The sequence below is a fragment of the Pyxicephalus adspersus genome, chromosome 7 (genome assembly GCF_032062135.1).
Source record: "Pyxicephalus adspersus chromosome 7, UCB_Pads_2.0, whole genome shotgun sequence".
Taxonomy (NCBI): domain Eukaryota; kingdom Metazoa; phylum Chordata; class Amphibia; order Anura; family Pyxicephalidae; genus Pyxicephalus; species Pyxicephalus adspersus.
This window is the reverse complement of record NC_092864.1, coordinates 30,718,016-30,740,938: the sequence shown is the minus strand read 5'-3', so window position 1 is coordinate 30,740,938 and position 22,923 is coordinate 30,718,016. Positions and strand designations below refer to the sequence as shown.

General features: G+C 42.4%; 1 protein-coding gene across 3 annotated transcripts in view; it reads left to right on the top strand.

Annotated features, from left to right (window-relative positions):
- The first annotated feature begins 373 nt into the window (after positions 1–373).
- Positions 374–22,923, top strand: part of TNS1 (tensin 1) — a 271,239-nt gene continuing 248,689 nt past the window's right edge. Inside the window, exon 1 of one of the 3 annotated variants that reach the window (XM_072417966.1) lies at positions 374–585. In XM_072417966.1, coding sequence (XP_072274067.1) covers positions 478–585 — 108 coding nt within the window. In that variant the 5' untranslated portion in view covers positions 374–477. The remainder of the gene's footprint in view (positions 586–22,923) is intronic. The other 2 variants (XM_072417968.1, XM_072417970.1) reach the window with 2 other exon arrangements.

Genomic DNA, 22,923 nt, shown 5'->3' with positions numbered 1-22,923 from the left:
GAGATGGGTGATGCAACTGGAAACTGTATGAATAAGTCTTTAATAAAGTGTATTTATTCCTGCACAGACTGGCCAGGTGGAAACTGAATTCATTTGTGGAGGGGACAAGGACCAGGGAGGTGCACAGGACCAGTCCAGGGCAAGCAGCACAGGTGGGAGCAATGTGCACAGAGGTGTGTGAGTGCTATGTCAGGTCTGTGAACATCTCAGTGACTTCCTGAACACAGCACAGGGGAGGAGGAGGAGCAGAGAGGGAAAAACAAGCAACTTCCATAGTTCTCTCCCCCTCCTCCTCCTCTCCCTCCACTCTCTAAACTGCTGGGTCTCCATCACCCTGCCTTTGACAGTCTCCAGCTATGGGGAGCCCCCTGGTAGGGCTCTGAGCCTCCCTTCTGCATCCCCACCTCCCCAGATCTGCTCCAGCCTCTACCTGTGGGAGTGGGACAGGTGAGCCCCACCACTGACTCTGCTGTCTGCATGGGATGCACCGTGAGCTTTATCTGCTGTGAGGAGGAGCCCCTTCTAATGTCTGCAGACCCCCAACATGAGTCTATCAGCATGGAGGAGAAGAGGAGGCTCCTCAAGGTAAGGACAATCCCACCAGCATTCCCCATTGTACCACTTGTTACATTGTATCCCATGGATGATTCTCTGCTGCTCACCTATTTGTGTGTCCTCATCACTCTCCATATAATCCAACACCTGGATATTGGATCCAACCCTAATCATCCTGGGAAATTCATCCCCAACCCTGATCATCCTGGACAATTGGCCCACAACACTAATGATCTGGGTAAAATTGGACCCCAACCCTGATCATCCTGAGAATTTGCCCCCCAACTCTGATAATTCTGAGAATTTGCCCCCCAACCCTGATTATCCTGGGAATTCGACCCTGAACTCTGGTCATCCTGGGAAATCTGCCCCCAAACCAGATTATCCAAAACTGTCATATCAAAACCTTTCATTGTTATCTAATGTTGCATTCGGTCCTCATCATCTAATGCAATACTGCTTTGAAAAAGTTACTGAGAAATATTTTAAAGGAGCCCGTCACTAAGAATCCTACGCAGAGCATGCTGCAGCTCATATTCAATGCATTTATCCTTCTGAAAAGTAGTTGGTGTCTGATGTATTACAAATTGGAACTTGCAATGGACATGGTCATTTTGGAGTATTTTAAAGGCTCTGGAGATTTAAATCTGGAGATTTAAACATAAAAAAAAAAAATTAGACTGATTTTTTTACTGCTGCTTACTCAGTAGTTGTAATAGAATGTTTTGATTTTTTTTATATTGTGTCTGCTTTTTATTGTCTTGTTTCTGTTTTAGGTTGCCAGTGTTTTTGTTTATTTTGGCATCTTATTTTTATTATACAAAATGTTTTATTATTGGATACAGACAACTGATGTATTATGTTTAGTAAGCATGACATTTTGCTAAAATATTGTGTTTTATATTATTATTATTATTGTTATATATTATATTATTATATTTATAAAGCACAAAAATATTACGCAGCGCTGTGCAATAAACAGGGGTTGCAAATGACAGATGGATACAAACAATGACACAGGAGTGTATATGTATGTATGTATGTATATATATATATATATATATATATCATTCATGTATACATTGCTGAAAAATAACAGTGTATATACATATGCAAAATGATGAATTAATGTAACCTTCTTTAACCTCATAGGTCTCATTCACATGTACACATGGTGTACAGAGCTGGGTCATGTGTGGCATTATTGAATGTCCTTAAAATGTGTTACAAATCCAATGCCTGTACTTTATATCAAGAATGAACTGGGTGGCACATGTGTAAGATTTGTAGAGTCCTTGTGTCAGGTTGCTTCAAGTTTGATCTCTACCGCAATGTTTGCTAGGAATCAGCAACTTCCAAAGTATGCCAAACGCCTCAATTCACCTCAATGAAAGTGCGAAGTAAATGCGTCTTAAAAGCACCCAATGTGTTTGGAATGTGTTTAATGAATGCAAAGGGGCAGACTGTGCAGAATTGGGAAAAAAGGGTATTAGGAGAGCTTCAGGTGACTCTTTTACTAACAAGGGTTCCTTCAGAAGTTGTTGGGGGTTCCTTGAGCAATGAGCAATTTGGGCTTTAGTTTAGATTAGTTTAAGTAACACCAATGATCTTTTTGGCTAACTGTAAGGGTGACATTCCTACCAATGACCAGCAATATAAGAGGAATTCTTCCTACTGACCTGTGAGCTGTGGATATAGGAATTATAGTCAGGTGTTCCCTGACACAGGAGGAGGGGAGGTCCCTGCCCAGAAGAGCTTACAATCTTTATATCTATATTATTACTATTTGTATGATTTATATAATTCTATATTGTACTATAACATTTGATTTTCATATTAGGTGATTGATATTCATTTGCTGATAACTTTTATCGTACATGCACAAATGTCTCAATCCGATTAACAGATTAATTTGCCAAGTAGGTAGATTGTAAACTCTTCTGGGCAGGTTCATCCCCTCCTCCTGTGTCACTGTCTGTATCTGTCTGCCATTGGCAACCCCTATTTAATGTACAGTGCTGTGTAAAATGTTGGCGCTATATAAATACAGTTTAATAATAATTGTAGTGGTGGGGTAATAGTATGATTGACGTGGGGCAAACAGTTAGTGGGCACCCTAAATGACCCCACTGACACCAAATAAAATGTCATTCAAAGTGAATGCATCACCAGATATTCGCTTGTTCAGTAACTGGCTAAAGAAGTAAATGATTCCGTTGCATGATCATTCTCTGACGCTGAGAGTGATCCACACTGGCAGATTTTTCCCAGCAGTTGTTGCTTTTTTTTAGGCGTTTGTATGGTTGTTGCTGCGCAGCTACATGTGTGCCCGGTAATAAGCTGACATACACAACCGCATTTATTGCTAACTTTTATCTTCTGTCTGTACACAATAAAACCTGACAATTAAAAATGCATCAAATTCCAGGATGGTTGGAGTAGATTGGTCCCCCATGATGAAAGGTGCAGATCTTTTATCTGCGGACAGCAATCTGTGCATGGACAAAACCGTTTGCTGTTCTGTGAGTTGAAGGCTCCCAGGGATGCCAGCAAAACGCTGCCATGTTTATTTATTTTCATTGTTTTTTAATTAGTCGTAGCATTGCAGCAGCAGGCCTGTGATCCAGGCAGGTTCGGGCACACATGCACACAAACACAGCTTTGTTTTATGGGAATCCAAGTCAGGCGAACCACAGGCTTGCTGGGACTTGTAGTACTACAGGAACAACAACAGCGGATAATGATTTTTGATAGGTAGGATGGCAGCTGCTGCAGAAGCTCTAGGAGGGCTGGCTGATCTTTCATGGCTGTAAGCCGCATATGGGGGGGGGGGATTTACATCCATTTCCTGTCCCAGGAACACAACAGGAAGTGAGAGAAAAGTGACAAGGCCTGTAAAGATGGTGAATAAATGTAATTTACAATTGTAATACACATCAGCTGGTCAGTTAAAAATGACAAAGAAGATGCTTATCCAGTCCAGAGGAATTTATTTGGGTGATTATTGTACAGATTGCACAGAACCAGCTGACATCCTCAATGTCTTCACAATTACATCAGGAATTGTGATATGGTTTGCCATGAGCTGTTTATTGACAACTTTCATATAGCAATGGCACATGTGTTAAATGTTGGTTGTCCAAGTGTCCCCAATAAAAATGTTCTTGTTTCCTGTTTTGGTGACAAATGTAAAATTTTGCAAATTCCATCACGTACTTGCTGCAGATGCATTCCTGCTTTTGTCCTGTAGGTACTGTGATATATCATGCTCTGGAGGCTGAACCTTTATTATAATCATGTGATCTGTCACTATGTAATGTAAAAGGGACCTTATAATCCCTTGCAGTCCTTGGATTCATCCCTGTAATGCTCCCTTGAATCCCAGGACAAAGCTGTGAAGGAGCTGTTGACTTCTATCCAAGTCAGGTTTTAGCCTGCCTTCCTGGTTCTAAGCCATACCCACTTCAGTGGGCAGAGGAGGTTTTGCCATTTGGCAGAAGGTGGAGCTTGGTATTTAGTGGGAGGGCATAATCTGGAAAAAAGGGGATTTTTTGTGTATGAGTTGGGTTCAGGATCCAAACTTCAGCGGCATGAAAGTTTAGGTTTAAAACTGAACTCCAAAAAACACAGGAGTTTATTTTTCTGCCCAGCCAGTCCCTTGATTTACAAATCACACTTAGGCTGGTGACCTGACTTTCTATACTGCAGTAAAGTAATAAAGCTTGTTCATATCTCCGCCCCCTGGCTCTGATTGGATATTGAGATCATCAATATGCACAGTTCCCACTTCTTTACTCGGCATATGTGGATGCAGTGCAGCTGATTGGCTGTGGGTGCCACCCCTCCTTCTTCCAGGCGAAGTGCTTGACAAAACCAAGTTTGAATCAGGTACTTATATACCAATATATAACTGCAATCGTTGGTGCATTTTACTTCTTGTCTGAAATTTGGCATAAAAGCTGAAAGATGTCGAAGGATCTAGAAATGTATAAAAACGCATAAACTGCAGCTCTGCTTTTATAAATACATCATTACATGATTTATTTTTAATATTGGCAATGCATGAATTTGACTTTGTATTAGCCCCAGTACAGCACATAGCCTTGAAGGGACCAATCAAGTGTGCAAAGAGCATGCTTGTAGGTGGAGGGGGCAACACACAGATTAGCTCATCAGTCTGCTGCTTCTCTTTTCACTGTCCATTCACAGGCTGTGGGATGGGAGGGACAATATCTGTAAATGTTAGGACTCAATCACCCTCATTAGGTTGGGATGTATTGTTTTAAATAGTCTGCCTAATGCACCAACAATAATTTTTTGGCGATTTTTTTTTTTTTTTTTTTTTTTTTCTCCAAGGTTGTGTTTTAAATGAGCCAGTGTCAGTGCCAGTTCCCCTGGCAGGGCAGTGAAGATCTTGCAGAAGATTACATAATAAATTCTATTTTCTTTCTGCTGAGATTTAAAATGCACGCAGGGATATCCTGCCCATGTCTTCGGTCATGTGACTATCCATGCACAGCGCTCTCCTTCGGCCGAGTGTTTTTTAGTGGCTGTAGGCGGTTTAAACGCGAGGAAATGCGCTGCTGTTTGTCTGACTCCGTAACCCAATCCATGCAATGCTCAGTGCGGGATTCTCCTCGGCCCGGCTGTCATGCTTCATTCCCAGCAGGTATTTCAGGATTTGCTCTGTGAAGTTCTGGAAGATTAAACTAGAATAGATCAGAGGGGCGCAGGATGCTGAGAGCGCCATTAGTAAAATGCTTTGTTGTCGGTGCGTGGAGTGCTTACAGGCCAGAGTTCTGCTCCTGGAAGGGTTAATAGAAGAGGAGAATAATTTCCAGCCATCTGTTTTTTTAATTGTTCAAATTTTGAAAACTAAAGTAAAAAAAAATTAGGAAATTCACACTAAATGCTCGCCACATCGCATGTTCACCAATAACGAGCATTGAGGTGCATTCCATGTGCTGCATTTTTTTGCACGTTGCGTAACAATAATTTACATCACACAGTCCGTACTGCAGTGCTCTGCACCTTTTCTGTTTTTGCCTTGCTATGCATATGGATTGCAATGACTGATGCAGCCTAATGCAGATGGTGCATATGGTTAGAAGCACATAGCATGCAACTTTTCCAACCTCCACCCAAATATATTTATGGTTCAGCAGTCTCTGGAGTTAATCATTTCAATCACTGACTCTGGTTGGTAAAGATGCAATCCTGATCTACAGATGGGATGTTGGTCAGCAACTAAAACTATTTTTTGGATCAGCATGTCAGGAAGGGAAGAAGCTTGCAATGACAGCCTATTCAATTGCAGGTTGGCTGCTGGGATTTATACAATTAAGGTCTATATCAGTGTTTCTCAACCAGGCTTCCTCCAGAGGTTGCTTAGGATTTCTTGAGCAATCGGCAGTTTTTACCTCTCAGGTTAGTTTGTGACAACAATGATCTTTTTTGCTATCTGTAAGGGTGACCTTCTTCCTAATGGCCAGCAATGTAAGAGGAATTCATCCTACTGACCACCACACCAAAGTACTGTGATCTGTGGATATAGTAATTATAGAAGGGGTTCCCTGAAGTCCCGAAACCTATTTCAAGGGTTCTTCCATGTTAAAAAGTTGGAAAAACACCCATCTAAAAGATAAATGTATTCCTCACTGGCACTCATTAAGCACCCACGCATTTCAAAAATTCGAAATGCTGCAATGCATGCATATGTAGAGATATCAAAAGTTGCTTTTTTGGAAGTATATTGGGCCCATTGAAAACGGATAACATGCACAACTTTGACATTTTCAAGACCCCTTGACTTTTCTTTAAGCCATGGTGGTGGTAAGAGGGCCATTGTGCAAAAACACCCGCCTGTTCATGGCTACAGCCTTGAAATTTTGTTTGCCGCATACCTCGTTGTACAGTGGGCGCCTTGTGGGTCATTTTGTGGTAATAGTTCCATTCTAAATGGCACAGCAAAGCACTTAAAATCAGAAAATATGCATTTTGCATGTGGTAATACAGTGGTGATATAACAAGGCATTCTATTAATTAAAGTGGAACTAAACCCAGCTACTCTCTCCTGTTCCGATGCAGGATGCCATCCTTTTCCTCCTCCTTGTGATTTTTGACTATTTTGATTGGCTGGATCACAATGAAATAACTCCAAAGCAGACCCATGGGGGTTCATCCAGTCCTGGCACCTTCAAGGAAAACCAGGATTGCAGGATATCTCTGAAAACCAATGCTGAGTTGTACATGCACAGCTCAGCTTTTTTGACAGGTTCCCTGGAGCACTGGGGCAGATAAGTAATATTGAAGAGACATTGCCTGCACCTTTGTGCAGTAACACCCGGCCTAAATCAACATTTTTAAAAGTGGAACTTTTATGGAAAAGAACCGTTAGAAATTATGTAAACCTCAACAATAAACTTTTCCTTTTTGCTACCTTTTGTTCTGTTCATTATACCTGATGGTCGGATCAGAAATTCACAGCTGCCTTGTGCTCAATTCCCTCAAACCATCCACAGATCTCATCTACTGAATGATTTTCTTGTATGGAGATGGCGGAATGGGGAAGGGGGGTGGCTGAGTAGTTGAGATATGAGTAGCATAAGCCAACAAGGCAAAGCTGACACCAAATTGCTGTGTATGTGACACATTTATGTGAAGGGTAAATGAGCAGAATTTCCACATTCATGGATTGGTTTTACCAGGATCCTCGCTTTGACCACCTGCTGGGTTTTCCAGGTTGAACAAACGGACATGCAGTTGGTACCTTGTGCCGTCTTTTCTGGAAGCAGGTGGCTTGTAAATGATGACATCCGGGTCTGCTTGTAAAACGTGATACCGCTGCTTTTTTTTTCACTAGAAACATTTGATGGTGTAAATCCATCCTGTAAAAGATATAAGGCAATTTTTGGGGTTATAATTTTGGTTTGTGGTTCTGTCCTCTGATCACCTGCATCCTATAGGAACGTATGAGCTGGAGGAGGGATCCAAATGTGAAGCAGGGGGTCACCTCCAGAAATGCCAGGCATTCAGGCCGCTGGGGACGTGCAGCAACCGTGCGTGAAAAGGACATTTCATTGCAATGAGTACAAACTCTCAAAGAACATATCTCAAAAACACAACTTTTTGGTGCCAGTGGATTTTGGCAAAAGGAACTTGCTGCAAAGTTTCTCCGAATAAGCTGCATTTTTAACTTGGAAATGGGGGGCTGTATACATATTCTATTATACTTGCAAGAAGCATTGCTCTAAAGAATGAATGATCACTGTGCTGCAACACAAGTGCACCAAGGTACATCAGGATGCCATAAAGAATGAATGGCATCACACGACACCTGTTATGCACATTATCATTTGAATATAAATATGTGTGAATGGGCCCCCAGTGTTTTTGTGGGTTTTTTACATTTTTTTTTATACCTAAAAACTGTAAAGTATATGATTTTCTATATTGCTTATTTAAAGCTCCTTGTACTTTTAAAAACCTGAAATCAAAAACCACCGTCATTTTTTTGTTTCTACTCTCTTTAATGCATTTTGCCAAAATGGCAAAATTTCGCCAAATTTTTCAGATTTCATCAGATATCTCAATTTTGCCTATCGCTACCTGCCAGATTTGAGAAACAAAAATTAAAAAAGATCCCAAGAAATCTCCACAACCTTGGCTGACAATCTCCATTTAGGGCACATGGCCACTTGAAATTCTGGATTTTTCCTTTGCATAGAGCGCAGGTATCTCTGTGTATAACACAATATAGGAATTTGTCTTCTGAAAACAAGCTCCAGGTGATGTCAGATTCATGGCATGCTTCTGTGTTTTCTGGACACGGCAGGAATTTTACCCTCTCCTCCCCCCCTCTTTTTCTTAAAGAGTAGCTCCTGCTACAAGATGCTGATGAATTTTGTATAAAAGAACTGCAATAGTTGCCAATGGAGATCAGAAACTCATCTAATCGTGGAATTAATTTTTTTCATTTCTTTCCATTTTTTTCTTACATTTTAGGTGGGAGAAGGCACAATAGCTGAGGAGCAATGAATATAATTACTAGAATAGAAACATCTTTTATTCCTGCATTCTGGGGCTATAAGGAGGTTGCAGCACAGGGTGTGGAAAGCTAGAATGCTGCACATATTAGGCCACCCCTTTTTATTGCCCCATTTGATCCAAACCGGATAACTGCTCGGCTGTTCTGTATAGGATTCAATAAAGTGAATTGCAATGTTCACTTTGCAAAGCTCACCCAATTCTATGCAAGGTAATGCAAAAACAAAACAGAGTTTTGCTTGCATTTGATTGGATGGTTAGATTCATCCAAGCTTCATCTCAACTCCTCAAGCTCAGGGAGGGTTTCAGGCAATACGGGGCCCTGGAAAATATGAACAAGAGGCCCAGAATTCCAGCTCCATGCACCCCTGCTATTCTGGTAATTGTGGTCCAGGAGAGTATGGGAGGGGGCTGAGCAATTTCACAGTTTGCCCTACCCCTTAGCCTTGTGGACGTCAGATGATTGTTACTGAAAATGTTCTTTCAAGATTGTTTCCAGTGACAGATGAACAAGCAAGCTCTGTACACACAGCACCTTTGTGTTCTATGGAGAGGGGAGGAGGGAGGACAAGCAAGTGGCACCCTGTTGTGCTCTCCCACATTGAAATGCACAGTGGCCATTACCGATCAGTCATTCATCCATCCGCCATGGCGGAGTGATGAACGGCATCAGGAGTCCACTGTACACATATTAGAGTTTTTCCCAAGACAAGCATGACGGTTTGTGTCAGGCAAGAATCATCGGACGTGTGTATATAATTTAAAACTTGCACTTTCTAAGCTAAGTGAATTTTAATTCTCTTTGATAAGTGAATATCCTAAAATCCTTTGTAAAACCTGGAAGACCAGATTACCGTTGTCACCCAATACTAGCAAGTATCCAAACAATAACTTTTAGGGCAGGATCACCAGGGATCATAATAATGAAAGTTTCACATTTTAAAACAAGTAGAATAACTTTGCAGCAACATGATGAAGCTTAGATGAGATTTCAGACTTTAGGCTGATGAATAAGACCGACCTTTGTTTCTATATTGTGGCTGACTTTTCTATATACATGGAATAGGAGATCCTTAATTTACTCATTACCAGCTAGTTCAGTTTTGGAGACAAAATACCCAATTAACAGTTTAAATATAGAAACTGAGAGGAAACCAAATTTCAAGTAATGGATCTTTTCCAGGCCCCCCTGCAGGAAACATCCCCAGGGCTAAGGAGCCATGCTTTGTTAGGAAATCAATCCATTACACTTCAGAAGGTTTATTACGCCTGTGTGTGTGTTGCTTGAGGACAGACAGCAGCTAATTACTCATTAATTAGGGAGGCCCTGAGCTCCCAGAAGCTCGTTAGCCCTGATGGGGCAGCCAGGACACAAGGCAGATGGCAGTGATGTATATGGAGCCTTAGCGGTTTTCTGGTGCCCGGTGCAGGTCCTGTATGCGCCAACATCTGCAACCCATTCACTGCACAGCCACCTGGGAGACATAATGTGTTTCCAATGTTCCTGCTGGCAAAATATTGAAGGTGAAATCCAACAGCTGCATGAAAGGGAAAAATTACCAGAAGCCCTTGAATTTACTGCAACTGAAAATGAGTTTTAATACAAAGTTCCTGGTTTGAAGAGAAACTTTTCTGTGTTTTCTTCTGTTTAGATTGCAAAACTCTAAACAGAACCTAAAATCAGCTAGGAGATCTGTCAGGAATAAATGATACACTCAGCTATTGGTTATATAATAATGTATGGTCTGTGTACTTCCCATTTCAAAGCGGGCCTGGAAGTATGTATGTATGTATTTTTGGCATGTAAAGTGTAATAGGTCAGTCTAGCACCTTCAGGTATTTAATATCGGTCATGAAGATCACAGTACTGACAATGTCTCTATTTGCTTTTCTATCTATAGAAGAATGGAGCCATTTTTATTCACCCATCATCCAGGGTCACCACCTATTCACATGGGTGTTGTGTTGTCTACAAGATCCCAGTCATGTAAACCCTGGTGCAGTACTTAGCTGTTTTCATAAATGTCTGGCACAGATTGGCCTTTGCTGCAGCTTCTCACCTTGGGATTTGTGACAAAGTTACAGTTAGTTAAAGTTAGTTGAAGGATGATTAGTGGAGGAGAAAAGATTTCAAGTGGAACCAGGGGGAAAAAATGGACTTTCCTTTACTTCTGCAGGTCCCTTGCTCCCTCCAAAGCTTTCCTGGATTGGGTACCCCATCATCCTGGAACTCTCCTTTGTCTCCCAGTGACGGGGACTGCCATCTTCCTCCGTCTTTTTCCACTTTTGGCTACGTCATCCGATCATGCACTGTGCAGGCAGGAATCGGGTGATGTAGCCTGCTGTAAATGGGAAATAAAAAGGGAGCCGATCTCACTGTGTATGTGTGTGACCTGCATGTTCTTCCCATGTAGGAAAAAGCCTTTTCTGCGCATGCTTGATATTGGGCATGCACAAGAAAAGCAGCCAGAAGCCTCCTGGGATGAGTAGCGTGGGTATTCTAGGAGGCTCTGCGCTCCCATTCTGTCTTTACAACCACGGTGATAATTTTTACTTTTCATAAAAAGACTGTCTACCTTTTTATGTAAAGTAAAAATGTTGATATGTCCGGTTTAAGGAAATGCTTCCTCCTGCCTGCAGCAAACTGATGGACCTATTCAGCCCAGGCCAAATCCACAAACTGCTCAATGGCTCCAATCAACGTTGGGTCACTGCTTGTGCCAACTCAGAGTTAGAAGTTATATAGGAGCCAGCTGGTATGAAATTGATTAGCCATCCCCTGGTTTATTATAGAGGTCCTAGGGTCCATCTGCAGCTCATGGGAGTCCCGGACTGGTAAAGACCCATCAGAATGGCTGGAAGAGAAGGATCAATAAAAAAAAAATTATTAATTCTCTCTTTATACTGAACCTGGAGATACTCAGTTCTGGGTATTTCTCAGGGCCACCCCTGTTGATAGCAGGTCCCTATATTTCAATGGTAGTGATTGATCCACCGGAGAATGTTGCAGTGAATGTCAGATTTACTGCTTTATAATTTTTTGGCAAGATTACATGTGACATATGCTAGTTGCATGTGTATTATTACTATTGTAATCTTCCAGTGCAGCAGTTTTGTATGGCTGAATGTCAGGTGATAGGACGAGTATAGATAGATGTGATTCTCATACTGGTGGGATCTGCCTTATCACAAGCTGCCTTGTTCAGCCTCTTCTCCACAATCACCCCCTTCGTCTGGATGGCAGCCATCTTTAAACGGCCCTTCACACGTGCTACAGGCTGTCCTTACTCATCCCAACACAATCAGATATAAAACCTCCACCTCTTCTCCGTCTGGAACTCACAAATCCATCTCCGTTTCCTGCAGGTCCATAGTGGAGACTAAAAGGTCCTTCTTTTCATTGCACAATTTTTATGTTATTTTTTCCCTTCATTTAATAAAACAATAATACTGGATAAGTAAAATATTTATTAGGACAGGTGATGGTAAAGATCATGTGACATTTTCTTTTCTACTTCTTCACATCTCCTGGTCATGTCCAACCAACAGAAGTTACAGGAGTTTCATTTTGCATAGGTATATCGTATAAAAGTCTGGCTCTGACCCATATAGCCCTGGTCTTGCACAGCACTATTCATATCTGAATTCCTAACACTAAGTAATAAACTTAACTGGAACCTACACCAAACCCTGTCCATTTCCCTGCCACTGATCCTACACTTAACTCACCTTTTACCACAATATCTACCTGTAATCTTCAATAAAACCCATTAACCAGCCCTTAAGCAATAACATCGTCCCTAAACGTACCACTAATCTACTCCAAATTCTGAATCCAGGCTAAAACTCCAAACCCTAACTCAAATCTTCATCCTACACCAATGCCTCCACCTGACCCCTAAACCTACCTCTTGTGCTCAACCTATTGATTAAACTTACCTGTTCTTCCACCTGATCCTCAGGTGTCCTGGTGCATAGTATTGATGCACATTGTGTAAGGGCATTCCATTCCAATGAATGCGGTGCAAAGCACCAAATATCTCCCAAAAAGGCAAGGCAAACAAAGTTATGCATCATTGTGCTTTAAACAGATGTGCATTGAGGTGCAATTGGAAATGAATATCACCGACATGTGCTGGCACCAGGTAAATACTGGCCCACTGGAAGACCAGGAAAAAACCTCCAAGGATCTGCTCTCCAAATTATTTTTTATGTGCCATATAGGGGTTCACAGGAAAGCCGCCTATGTCTCCGGTGAGTGCCTGGCCCCTGCTGCCTAACAAAAATGTGCCACAAAATCAATACATTTTTGTGGGCCCTCATTCTCACTTTCTCTGGTGGCTTCAGATTCCTGGTCCACCCCGTGACTGTCTCATTTACGTGAGTTTTCATGCATGCATTACTGCAAACAACAGTGTGGATGAGCCTTATTCTAACTCTTACCACCTAAATCCACTCCAAAGTAAATCTATGCAATAATGTAACAAGAACTTTTATGGAGTTGACATTTGGCATAATAGGTTGACACCAAATCGCTTGTGCCAGATGTTTAGAATATGCAAACCCAATGAACCACCATGGTTGGTGGGCGGTGGAAGCGTCAGTACCTACATATCATTGTCACTGTTTGCATAGCTTCAAATAACAGTGGGCCTGCCGTGCCGCCGGGCCCTTCCATAGCTTCTGTTAGGTTTAGTGAGCGTACACCCCCACCACCAGTTCCTCATCCTCTGTGTTGTGTTGTGTTAAGGCTCATTGGCTCCCAGGAATTGCAGATTATCTGTAGGGGTTCCTCATGGCTTTGGCTTCTGGCTTTGTAGTCACAGACTTGAAGATGAGCAGGAGGGAATGTGCAATACTTTCAAGTTTTTGTATGAACATGCGTCAGAATATTCCTTTTTTCCTTGAACGAACATGCATGGCCAGGGTTCTTGTAGCTTGCACAGGCTTTATAGCAACCGCATGTAACATGCTATCATTCTGCTTTATTAATCTGTTTATTTGAATATATCAATTAAAGTTATACTGCTGAAACTTTTGTTTTAAATCTATTCTTCAATGGACACAAAGAATATGAATTCACTTTGTGTTCCAAAAGCCTTTGCTAACACAATTATTATGTTGTATAATGGTGGTGACATCAGAAATGTGCTGCATACAGCACGTGCAGAGAGAAGAGCTGTGGGAGGGACTTGGAAGGCCACACCCACTACAGAACATGTGCAGAAACTACAGGAGGGGGCGGGTACAAGACCAGTCATCCTACATCAGGAGAGAGAGCAGCAGTGACCAGGCATTACACAGATCTGGAATACCTATGAAAACATCAAGATATAAGCAGGAATACCCATGGCTCAGATTAAATCTCAGACTTTAGATTTATGCATTTAGCATATATAGAATTCTGGGCAGAGTCCTCTCCTCTTCCTGTGTCCACTGTCTGTATCTATCTGTCATTTGCAACCCCTATTTACTATACAGCACTGTGTAATATGTTGGCGCTTTATAAATACTGTTTATTAATAATATAAAAAATAATAATAGAATGATTCAGTAATAAATACAGAACTTGTGTCTTAAGCTTTAAAAAAATGAATGCTTCTGATTGCAATTGTAAATCTCATACAGGCCAAACACAAAGAGAATTGTATTAGAGGGACAACAATCCAGGGACAATGATAGGAGTGAGACCAGCGTGTGTTTATTCTGCTTTTATCACATTCAGAGGTGGAGTTCCATTTGCAGAGAGTTGCATTGATTAAGTGTTTTTGTTCCATGTGAGAATTTTGATAAGCGTCCCTTTGCGGCGTCCAGTCGTTTAATATCTCTCTTATGTGACTGCGCCCTGGCCGCGGCGCACAGATGTTGGGTTAATCTCAGGGAGTTGTTTTGTCTGTGTGGCTTGTGGTTTTGGCTGGCACGCTCCTTGACTGGTGCAGCTGATAACAGGCACCACATACCCACAATACACTCAGATCACATTCATACGTGTGGGTGCATATGGCGCCCGTGCAAGCCGCCCATCCGATAGTGGAAGAGAAAACGTTGTTACAATACTGCAACAGTGCAGCTCTAATATTAATTTTTAAAGAGCTTGAGCTCCAGTCCAGTGACTTGACCTAGGCTAAGATAATGTTGTCAGTATGGTGCAGGCAGGGGGAAGAATTTTCTCAGTCTCCCTTCCTGCAATGGTAAAAATGCTTCATTGCAACTTTGCAGCAAGTCAAGGTAAAAAGTTACAACGTGGGCTGATCCATAACAATCATTTTATCTGCACAGGCACCAGAATTTGCACCATTGTGCCATCTTTCAGCTGGCATCTCAGTCTAAAAAGTGGATAGTAATCAGAATGATGTCTAAGCAAAGATGGCACAGTATTTGGGAAGCGAAAAGCAGATGAAGGCATTGTTAGAGAGAGAACGCTGTAATCTTGGTAATAAACACCTGGAAATGTTGCACAGATATGCATTGCACTTAAAATGGACATAAACTAAATAAACAAAATGTCGCCAAGGATGAAATGCAAGGTCTCTACTTCCAAAAAAAAGCCCCGATCCTGGCTCCTGGTGGCTTTAATTTTCAACCCTTCACAACATGGTGCAAAGGTTGTGTAGTATAGAGCTCAGCTTTACATGTGGCACCACCGTGTACAGTTCCAGCCAACGGGCACAATGTAACTCCTGTGCATAAAAATGTACATCATCAATGACCAAGATCACCGTGGACCCGAGAAACCACTGTGGAGTTGGGGCAAAGATGGCAGCTTTCTTGGATATGGCAGCAACAGGATCCTGGACCTCTCATGGCTCCAGGATGTCTGCAAACAGGTAAGTCCGTGTCGTAATTGGCACACATGCTGTGCACACCTGAAGAATATGGCAGAAGCTCACCAATGACTACAGTTCTCCTTTACCATGTAAATTAAATCAGACACCAGCTCTAAACATTTTTGTTATTGGGTTCAGATATCCATTAAATAGACACCTGTGAATGGGTCTGGAGGGAGGTCTGCAGTTTTGCATCTGCTTGGAAAAATCAAATCAACTATGTAGAAGTCACTATTTTCTTTTTTTTGGATTGCTGCATTCACCATAGCACAGAGCACCGGAAACATTGTTGCCATTGTAATGAAATTAAATCATCATAATTCTGAATACATATATCTGATTGTGTTACTCACCGGCCACAGCTGTGAGTGCCCAGGGCATTACTGTGCATGGAAAATCCTTACTTTAAAAAATGGGCCAATGTACAATAAATTCCTTTGTTTTTTTAAGATGAACCTGTTGGTGTGGGTGAGCTTATGCCCCAATCAGCAACTGTGCACAGCATACCTGCTTATTATGCACAAACTTACCTGACCTGCAGCAGTGACAGGTCCAGGAAACTGCATCCTGCAAAGCTGCAAACTTTGCCCTGACTCAAGGGCCAACTTCAGGTCCTTGGCCATTCTCTACAGTGATTGGATGGTTACTGATGGTATAAGTTCTATAGGTATGAAGGAGTTATATTGTTCCTAATAGCTGGTTTTATATGCACCACGTGTAAAAAAAATGAATGAACAATGAACACACAGGCATTGCCCTGCTTACTTTAGACCTGATTTATTAAAGCTCTCCAAGACTGGTTAAGACAAACTATCATGGGGGAACTTGGGTGGCCCAGCACACCTGGATTGGAATTCTTTTGATCATTTGCAAATTTTAGTAAATGTTTTCAATCCTGGACCAAATATATTCCAGGTTTGTTGCACTGCTCCTGATTTCTGAGCAGTGTTGTCACTCTTCTGTAGGCTGTAATACAGTGGGATGAGAAGATGTTGCAGGGGGGCGTGGCTATCGGCATTATCACTGCTGATACGCCTGCAGCTTGTCAGTCAATATCTGGCCACACCCAGTTCCGCCCACTGCTTTCTAGAATGACAGCTGTCTGTTGCTGAACCCCTCCCACTGTGATCTCCAGTGCCTGGAAGGGGAAGCATATGGAAGGAAGGAAGGAAGATTTGGCTCAGTCGCCGAAGAGGTTCTTGTGCATTATATAACTGTATTTGGGATTTTTTTGGACTGTCATACAGGGGCTTTATTTATAATTTAAAGTATGTCTAAAATTACAATGTGGAACCCTTGTCGGGATTTTTGTCCCATCTCGGGCATTACCCTTCACTTTTTGATTTAAGGGAAAGTTCTCTATTTCTCACTTCCTGTCCAATATAAATATGCACGGCTTCATCCAAAAAAAAAAAAAATAACTTCAAAATCAAATAAGGGAACCAGCAGTTTTTATGATCATACTTGTTCTCCTTGGAAACCAGGGACACAAATCTCCAAGGACTCCAGTTTTTGACATGAAGGCCCATTAATGATCATCAAGGACAGTCTGCAGCAACACAATCAACAGATCTGAGGATTCCTCCGGATATTTGGACCTTGCTCTGTATGTTGTCCTGTATATTTTGGACGAAGGGTTTATTTGTTGTGCCCCCAGGGCTGGTGGCAGACTGGGGGAGCAGACGACGGATGGTGATGACGAAGCAGGAGGTGAATATGAGAGCGCGATGAAAGACGCCCACATCGTGTACACACGGGAGGTTGCAGCTGCAGATGGCATCTGGGTTGGAGGACACACAGAGCTCATCACATTATAAAGACCTAACTGACACAGAACACACACGAATAAAAGGGCACCGCGGGGTCATCAGTCCTGGAGGGGCGGGTAGTGATTTTCATTTCTTAAAATTAAAGTAAGACTAAAGTCAATAAATAAAAATAATGCTGTGATGTGGAGAATATGCTTGGTCTCCCCTACAAAAAAAACTTCTTCCTCTTTCACCTGCAATTTTTATATTTTTTTATTTTTTTATGGACCCTCTATGGCACATTGTTATGGACACAAAATAAATATTGCCTTGCCATCCACTTGGTTGGCAAGGTAGGCATTAGCTTGGAGCAGGTTGACGAGGTACAGAGCAGAAATTGTCAGAGTCAAACACATTGTGGGACTGAATTCAAACCTCTTACTTATTCTATACCATCCACATACAGGAACATTCAGATTTTCTTTTGTTATATGCTGTGTATTCCAGTTTACTGGTTCTTAGATATGATGAGTGGACTGGTTTTCCTTTTCATTTCCACTTTGTGACCCTTCTTTGTGTAAAACAAAAGGGTGACAACACTCTGCCTGTACTGTATATATAGAGGAGCAATGTTGTCACCTTAGGATAGGTTAAAATGCTTCCCCCTCTCTCCTCTCGTCTCTTCTCTTCCCCCCTCTCTTCTTTCCTCTGTTCTATCCACTCCTTTCTCTTTTTTATTATTATTATTATTATTAATAAACAAGATTTATATAGCACCAACATATTACGCAGCGCTGTACATTAAATAGGGGTTGCAAGTGACAGACAAATACAGACAGTGATATAGGAGGAGAGGAACCTTCCCCGGAGAGCTTACAATCTAGTAGAGTTTCTCTTCTCTACGCTCTCCTCTCCTGTCTCCTTTTCTGCCTCTTCTCTCTCCTCTTCTCATTACTTTTCTCCCTTCTTTCCTCTCTCCTCTTTTCTTCTCCCTCCTTTTTATTCTCTCTTCTCTCCTGCTCATTCCTTCTGGCTCCTTTCTCTCCTCTCTCCTCTCTTCTCTCTTCTTTTATTACTTCTTTCTCATTTCTCTTCTCCTTTCTTCTCTCTTCTCCTATCTCCCTCTCCTTTCCTCTGTAATTTTGTGGGAAGGTGTTTTATAGTCCACAGAAAGAGCTGGAGACCCATACAGACATCAGATTTCTGTCACTGGAAATGATTTGCATTGTATACACTGCACCCTTCTGTTTTATGGAGAGGGGTGGGGGATGAGTGAATGGCATTGACTATCTTGTCCTCCATAGGAAAGTATAGAGGCTGTGCCTCCTGGGTCGCCCTGATGAATTGCTGAATGATGTTGTTGGACCGCTATACACAGATTTTTACATGAGACGATCGTAACACATTTATACTAAACAGATTTACCAGAACAATTTCAATTATATATTTTTCAAAGCAAGTTCATTGGCAGAGAATTTCCATACAATTGAAGTCATTGCTGTCTCTTCTAGGTGGGGAAGGGGTGTGTCTTTTATTAAGGTCTGTTCTAGCAATATGGGGAATAAGACATTCATGCTTACTTACTAAGGTGAATCATTACCTTGCAAGGGTATAATTCACTAACCTTAGTGAATGTAGTGAAAATGCAGTGAAAATTCACTTTCCAAAGAACAGCCAATTGCATACACGGAAATGAAAAAAAAAAATAATACAGGATGTTTTTCTTGCACCTGATTTAATGGATGAAGTCAGCAGAGCTCCATTTAATTTTTTAAAGGGACACTTTGCTATGTGAACAGGCTGAAAGCAACCCCAGGGTCTGCAGAGAGTTCATTTTTTCATTTTACATTTTTTAGGAAATGGGTAAAATAACTCCATTTACCTCCAATTAAGTTGTCTGACTTTAGCGCAGCTGCAGTGTTAGCAGTTGACAGATTTGACTTCCTGCCCCGGGGGTATTATTACAATACACAAGCAGCAATTTACAAATGTGATTTTCTTGTTGATAAACTATTTTTAGTTCGTCCGTTTGCCTTGTGTTTGGTGAATGTTCAGCCCGCAGCCCCCCAGCTGCCGTCTGGCTTTGTGTGCAGGTGACTGGTTCTCTTATCTACTTAGAACTGGCTGAAGGTCATTCTTGTTTTACATGAAGATGTTGTCATTGGACAGACGGGAAGTGCGCCCCCACACCGGCTGGTGGTGCCCCTACCTTTATTATTATTATTAATAAACAGTGTTTATATAGCACCAACATATTACGCAGTGCTGTACATTAAATAGGGGTTGCAAATAACTGACGTATACAGACAGTGATACGGGACAAGGAGAGGACCCTGCCCTGAAGAGCTTACAATCGAAGACCTTTTTTCTTACATATATACAGGAAGCACACCTGTGTGGACACCTGAGGTTCCTCCTGAAGGTTGCATGATTCCATTTCAGGCTGAGTTTCCCTGGCGCTCATTGGGTTTTGCATTGCTTTAGGAATGTTCTTGGAGTTCATTGCTTACCATTACCCTTTGTAGGATGAAACTTTTCTTATGTGAATGTTTGTCTGAGCTGTGCAGAGCGTCTTCTTTGAACTGGGAGATCAAAGCTGAGCATCTCGGCATTCATGCTTCCTTATCACGTCATCCGTGTTTTCCTCCTCCCGTCATGTGATTCTAAGCTTGGTAATTCTGCAACACCTTCAATGCAATATGCTCCAATTGGGGTCAGAAAGGATGGGCCTTCCATGGAACTACAACTCCCAACAGATCTTCCATTTTTTTGGGTACAATATGTCAATAGCTGGTGGTAATTTGTCTTGCTCAGCAGATATAAAGAGGTGCAAAGTGTGCCACTGCACAAGGACACGCTTTTCAGCCAACAGGGGCGTTTACAGCTGCCATGTCACTGACTTGGAAGGGAGGGGCCCACGTAAGTTCTGCACAGGGGCCCATTGTTGGCTTCATCCACCAATGGCAGTCCATGGCCCATAATTGGAAATAACTCACCAGCTACAGAATCCCAATGGTGGCCATGAATGCTCACTTGCCCGGAACTGTTGCCCTCTCATTGAGTAATTGCCCCTTCGGACTTACCTTCTGCAGCTTTTTTAGCAGTGATAGAGCAACTTTTCTAGCCAATGATAAAGCAGCGTTCAAAGCATCCAGCGATCACACATGTGCCAATGCTGAAGACCTTTCCCCGCTCCTCCAGGTGACCTCCATGCATCCAATTGAAGGGATCTGTGTAATGGCAGCACGAAGGGACTCTAGCAATAGCTCAAGACAGGTTGTCTATGTAGTTTATAGAATGCTGGTGCTTTCATTGTCCCATGCTGCAGAATTAACCCATTATGCCTGCAGTTCCCAGATATTTTGCGGTAAAGCCCCCGAGCAGCGCGCATGTTTCCATGTTACACCTGGCTGCATGACGCATTTTTTGTCTCCTGTTGGAAATCTCATGGCTTTGAAGGAGTTAATCATATTATGTCCCTAAATAATCACATCGAAGTTGTGTCAAGTCCATTACCCCGGCAACACTTGCCTTGTTGTCATGGATTCCCAATCCAATATGTGATGTCACCACCCAGACACGGGAAAAAAACGGTCTGAGTGGTATAAACATTGTCCGCCATTCTCTTCTGGCCAACGCTAGTCATACACTGGGCAATATTTCCATTCAATTGGACAAAAAATGTTGAAAAGCTGCTTTTTCTATCACAAATGTGTAATATTTGGGTAGAATTTGGATTCCAATACTGCAAATATTTCCTTGACCCGAACCTGAGAAGTCTAGGGGGCTATACTCTGCAAGAAGGGTGACGATGTCATTAATGCAGGAAAAATGTGCAGCAGCCTTGTCACCCTGAGACCAAAGCAGGCTGAAACCAACTTGCAGCTTAGAAGAAATGGCAAATTAGGCTTTTTAAGCATTTTGCACCCTGCTCCATTTTATCATTCTGTCTCTCAGTCTCTCAGTCTTGGGTCTGGTCCAGGGAGCTTCCCATGTACTTAGGTCAGGGTATTGGCTAGGAATGAGACTTTACAGGTTGCTCCCTGCCCTCCATTGCTGAGTGATGATTGGCCACCTACATGCCATGGGGATTTACAGCATTATACTGTTCTCTTTTCTGCTTACCTACAGCCCTGAAGAAGGGCAACTGTTACCCCCGAAATGTGGCTTTGGCAAATTTTTTGATATTCTGGACTGGACAAGGTTGAATGTCACTTACTTCGCCTGGTTCATAAGTCTCTGTTACGGCCCACCTGGGAGTTTTGGGTGTCTCTGCACACCTGTATCACGTTTATCACGTTTATCACTGTATCACCTGTATCACTGTATCACGTATCAGTTGTCACGTACTTCTTGATGTGCAGACGTGGGAACTGTCCAGGGAGGGTGGGAAGTCCTTGTAATGAGCAAAGCAGCTGTACAGACCAAGGACAGCACTTCAGCACTAAGATAGTAAGGGCCTCTGATAATGGGCACAGAAGGTGTGCATATCCAGGAGCTCAGCACTGGTATACGGGGGCCCCTCATATTGGACACAGCAGGTGTACAGATCCAGAAACTCATATTTGGTATAAGGGGGGCACTCATAATGAGCACAGAAGTTGCACAGACTCAGGAACTCAGCACTAAAATAGTAGGGACCCCTCATAATGAGCACAGTAGGTGTGCAGACCCAAGAACTCTGTACTGGTATAGTGAGGCCCCTCATATAGGGGCATAGCATGTGTACAGACCATGAAACTCAGCACAGGGATGGGGGTGGTCCCTCATATTGGGCACAGACCTGGGAACTTTACACACAAGGAGGCCTCAAAGTGATAGAAGAGATATCAGGACCAAATTCTACCAGAAACTCATCCTGGCTTTTGGTAGACAGGCGTTGGAAATAATAGTGATTGATTGTTGAGGGGCCCCGGCCTTCCTGGATTGGCAAATCCTCTGCCCGAATATCATGTATAAGGCAATCCTGTGCTCTGTGCCAGCTTTCTTCACACTTCAAAGTGCTGACCTCTAAGCTGTCATAGAAACAAATGAAAAAAAAGTCCAAACCAGACCCAGGGAATGGTTTGCTGCAGCCTGGGGTGTGGGCGGAATACGGTCCGGTTACTGCATGGCGGTTCTCAGATATCCGGGGGAATTTCTCAGTTCTCGCTCACAAAGGTCATTTCATGTCCCATTGTTGGATCCTTCCTCCTCACCATTGTGAAAAACGCTGCATTCACCTCCCTGAAAAGTGAAACCAGATTTATAAAGGTTATGGGTCGGGAGAGGATGGGTATGATGGCAAAACACTAATACGTCAGAGGGATAGCATTGTGTGTGTGTCTGCACCTCCAATGGCTTGTGGTAGTAAATACATTACACATCATTCAATATTAGATCTGAGAATTGGAAGTGCTGGTGGAAGCCCAACTGGTGCAGGTGAAGTAGGGAAACTATTGAACTTCTGGTGTTTTGCCCATTTGGAATTCTTCCAGGGAGATTTTCCTTTACTTTGTGTCTCAGTGACCCCCTTCTGACACCAGGACCAGGATGAGGGATCGTTGTCATCAGAACAGGAAATTCTCCTTATTAAGAACCATCATGGCACGATTACCAGGTATTATTATCTACAATAAGCAGAATTTACCCTAAAAGAGTATATAGCCTGTTCCAGTGTTCTCCCCAGAAATTTTTTTCAGCCGGGTGGTAGGAAGCTGTAGCCGGGTGGTAAAAAAGGGGGTGTGGCAAAACACGGCAAATTTAGT